The sequence below is a fragment of the Triticum urartu genome, chromosome 3A (genome assembly GCF_056163025.1).
Source record: "Triticum urartu cultivar PI428250 chromosome 3A, HENAU_Tu73, whole genome shotgun sequence".
Taxonomy (NCBI): Eukaryota; Viridiplantae; Streptophyta; class Magnoliopsida; order Poales; family Poaceae; genus Triticum; species Triticum urartu.
This window is the reverse complement of record NC_141875.1, coordinates 363,030,953-363,034,879: the sequence shown is the minus strand read 5'-3', so window position 1 is coordinate 363,034,879 and position 3,927 is coordinate 363,030,953. Positions and strand designations below refer to the sequence as shown.

General features: G+C 55.4%; 1 protein-coding gene across 1 annotated transcript; it reads right to left on the bottom strand.

Annotated features, from left to right (window-relative positions):
• Nucleotides 1-538: 538 nt before the first annotated feature.
• LOC125543978 (NDR1/HIN1-like protein 13) lies at nt 539-1,610 on the bottom strand. Its single transcript, XM_048707490.2, has one exon. The coding sequence runs from the start codon at nt 1,507-1,509 to the stop codon at nt 643-645; it is 867 nt and encodes a 288-aa protein (XP_048563447.1). The 5' UTR covers nt 1,510-1,610; the 3' UTR covers nt 539-642.
• Between the last annotated feature and the right edge of the window lie 2,317 nt (nt 1,611-3,927).

Below are 3,927 nucleotides of genomic sequence, written 5' to 3'. Positions count from 1 at the left end.
CAAAGGCACTGGACTGGAGCGAGAGTGACGTCCACCCTTTCTCTCTCCCTCATCCTTTCCCCGACACACGTCATATCGCCTCGCCACGCACAAAACCAACGGCATTTTTTTTCTTTCCAGGCCCAGCCGCCTATCCACAGTTCACTACTATATGCTGTCCCGGAAGCCGATGGGCCCGCACGTCGGCGTCGGCGTCGGCTGCCAGCCAAGGTACAGCTGTGCCCGGCCGGTTCCCCGGATGAAAGGAGAAGAGAGATTGTGGAAACGGTAGGGAGAGAAACCAAAAAGGAAATCGAGCTGGAGATCGCCCGCTTCTGTTGACGCCACCGACGCGCGTGCGCTGAATCGCTCGCTCGCGTACCCAGTTCACCTCCATTTCTTCTCGGCTGCAGGTTTTACTGTGGTGTGGTTAACTAGTACTACTATACTCTTCTTGCAGAATTATGCCCGACTGTAGCATAGATCTATGCAGCGTACTTGGCTTGTTTTTGCTTGTGACAAAGAAAGGATGAATGAGAGTAGCAAGAAGCAACCAAGAGGAAGATAAAATCATATAGACTATACTCCAATAAATCCACATACAGTGTGAAAAAGGTTAAACCAAACCGAAAAAAATCCCTCCTCTCCCTACCCGCAGATGCATCAAAACGTCCAAATCCAGATCTTGACGCGGAGCTTACACTTTGCGTCCGTCGTCGCCGACCCGCCGCCTCCGGTGGAAGACGACGACAGCCTGATTTTTGACCGGGTCGGCGCAGGCGCCGCGGCCACGATGATCGGCGCCGGGGAGGGCGCCGGCTTGGCCAGCCCCGCGCTGAAGCCACCGCACAGCACACGGACGCTGATGCGCTTCGACTTGAACTGCCCGATCTGGAAACCCACCTTGGAGTCCATCTCCACTGACATCGCATGGGACTTCTTGGATCTGAGACTGGCCGCCTGCACCGGGTCCACCGTCGCGGCGGCCGCCGAAGCCGACCCCTTGATGACCGTCGTGTTGCGGCTGGGGTGGAGGAAGCCCGGCACGGTGCCGTCCCCGATGTCCGTGCCGTCGGCCGCGAAGGCAGCCCCGATGTCGCCGTACACGAACGCGATCTTCTCGTTGGGGTTGCGCGCGGTCACCGTGAACTCGATGCGGGAGGTGACGGAGTCGGAGTCGGAGACGTTCAGCGCCGCCAGACGGAGCGACGTCACGGCGAAGGTCGGAAGCTCCGGGTGGTAAATCACGTAGAACACCCCCAACGCTATTGCTCCAAGGAACACCAGCCCCACCAACACCAGCGTCAGCCACAGGCAACACGCGCAGCACCACCCGCGCCCGCTCCGCCGACGGCCCGGTGGCGGTTGCATCGGCTTTGGTCGGTACATCGGCGGCGGCGGGACGCGACCGGGCACCATGGACGGAGGCCGAGGTGTCCCTACACCGCCGCCGTTCGCCGTGCCGTTGGCGGACCGCGGTGCCGCCACAGGGACCGGCTTGGAGGACGGCCCGTACGCCCGGTCGCCCATTTCTTGGCCTCTGCTGCCTTTGCTTGGCTTGGGGAAGGAGAAGGGGAGAGTAAAAGAGACTGTGGGGGGAAGAAACGCGAAGAAGAGGGGCGCAATAAGTGGACGCATTTATATATACACTGTATATATTGTGGTAGTATGTGTTTGCTTGCTGGTCTAGGCATTCTCAATTTCTATGGTCACTCACCTTTTTGGTAAGGATTTCCCCCTTTTTATTAGTTTCTTTTCACCATCTTTATCTTTTTTGTTATGAGTAAATTTTATATAACTTCTTGTTTATCGGATATCCAATTCGGTGCCCAGGCTCATCTGCTCCCGCTCAGAAACAAAATCAAAATAAATACTAAAAAATTCAAAAAATTCCAAATTTTTTGTGTGATAGATAATTTGTCGCGTGAGATCCGCTCCAAATTTCAACTTATTTGAACATTTGAGTAGCTCTCGGCAAAAAAGACAAATCAGGTCAAAATAGTCCGTGAACAGTGAACATTTTTACAGACCCGATTTTGTCTTTTTTGCCGAGAGCTACTCAGATGCTCAAATGAGTTGAAATTTGGAGCGGACCTCATGCGTCAAATTATCTACTACACAAAAAATGGATTTTTTTTAATTTTTCTAGTATTTTTTTCTGAGCGTGGGTGCAGATGAGCTCGGGAGTCAAAACTCCGCGTCCCTTGTTTATGCTTTTCTCAACATACTAATGTGCGATTGTGTGGAGTTCTAGCTAGTCTAGACCGTGAGATCATTCAAATTGGCAGGCTCCCCCCTCCTTCGTCCCTTGCGTCGCCCCTAGGGCGACTCGGGGGCGACTAGGGTTAGCCTCCGCCGCCACCCCTCCCCCGCTCCTCCTCGCGGCCACCGGAGACGATCGTCGGGAAAGCCCGTGGGGGCGCCGGGGAAGGTGGGGGCGGGGTCCTTGGCGCTCCTTCTTCGCGAAGGCTCTCGGATCCAGGGCGTCGGCCCCTGCTGGCGTGGCGGCGCCGTCGTGCGACCGGCGGCGTGCGCAGGCGGACGGCTGGCCTGAGGGCTCAGGCGTGAGGACGGCGGGCCGCATGTGGTGGTCGAGCGCAGCGCGGAGCTCCCCGTGCCAGATCTGAAGGTATTGCCCCCTCCCCTCCATGCTTCCCCTCCCAGACCCTGGTGCTGCTTTGGATCTTGCCGGATCCGCCTCCGGCGTGTTCTGGTGGAGCACACCGGTGCCCGAGGGAAACCTTGGCCGGCTTGGCTGGCCGGTAGCAGCGACGCCGCCTTTTGGCACCGCTTTCCTCCTTGGGGGCGCTGCTGAGGACACCATTTCTCCACTCCGACCCATGTCCGGCTGAAAACCCAAGATCCGATGCGGTCGGGCGTCGGCGGCGCCTTATGCACCGTAACCTTCCTGTAGGCGTCGCCAACGACATTGGGTTCGGATGGGAGGGTCTGCAGGTGAAGGGTGGGGATGTGCTGCCTCCCCTTCGGCGTTCGACGACTTAAAGCAATCTTCTCCAACTAGTTGGGTGTATTCCTGTGGCGGTGCAACCGACAGGCACTTCCCAAATTGAGGTGATCGCCCGGTGGTCACCTAGCCAAGCGAGGGCAACTGTCTTCCAGCTCTCGGGTGAGCTTTCTCTGGATCCCAACGATACGGAGCCACGAGCCATGGCGAGGGGGTAGGGACCCCCTTCGGTGCCAGAGAAGGAAGATGTTTGGTTTTCCTCCTTCCCGAAGTGCTTCTCGAGCACAGTCCTTCCTCGACGGTCGGTGTTGTCTGCTTTGTTTGTTCAGGCTTGTTTCTGTGATCCTAGTGTGGAGTGTGCTGCCTCTTGCAAGTTGTTTTGGCAGCTTGTTCTCGGGTAGATTGGATTTGCTTTCCAGTTCGTCCCCATTGTACCAGTTACTGTTGCTTGTAAGTCGGGTTGTAATCTCCTTTACCGGTTGTTGGCTTCGTTAATTCAAAGCCGGACTCTTCGCGAGCCTTCGTTCTAAAAAACATACTAATGTGCTTTGAAAGGTGCTTTGCTGGAATGTTCGTGGTTTAAATTCAAATGCTCGACAATATTCGGCTACATGACAAATTGCAGAACGGCATTGTGTTGTTATTTGTTTCTAGGAAATTCTCTGCACATGGGTATGATAAGCTTGTTTATGCTCGTTGGGTGGGTACTTCAAGGAATTTTATTGCTCTGTGTCGAGGTACGACAATCTATGGGACCGGCAAAGGCCCCTCTGCGGTTTGGCTGTGGGGATCAACAATGCACAAAGAGCAGATCCAACAGAGATACACAGAGTTTACCCAGGTTCAGGCCACCATGAGGTGTAAAACTCTACTCCTTCTTTGGTGGATTGATGTGTATGAGCTCAGATTACAAGAGAGCGCAGCTCGCCGGCAAGGTGCGCGGGAAGTGCAGCTACCGCGTAATTGAGCAAAGTGTCTGACCT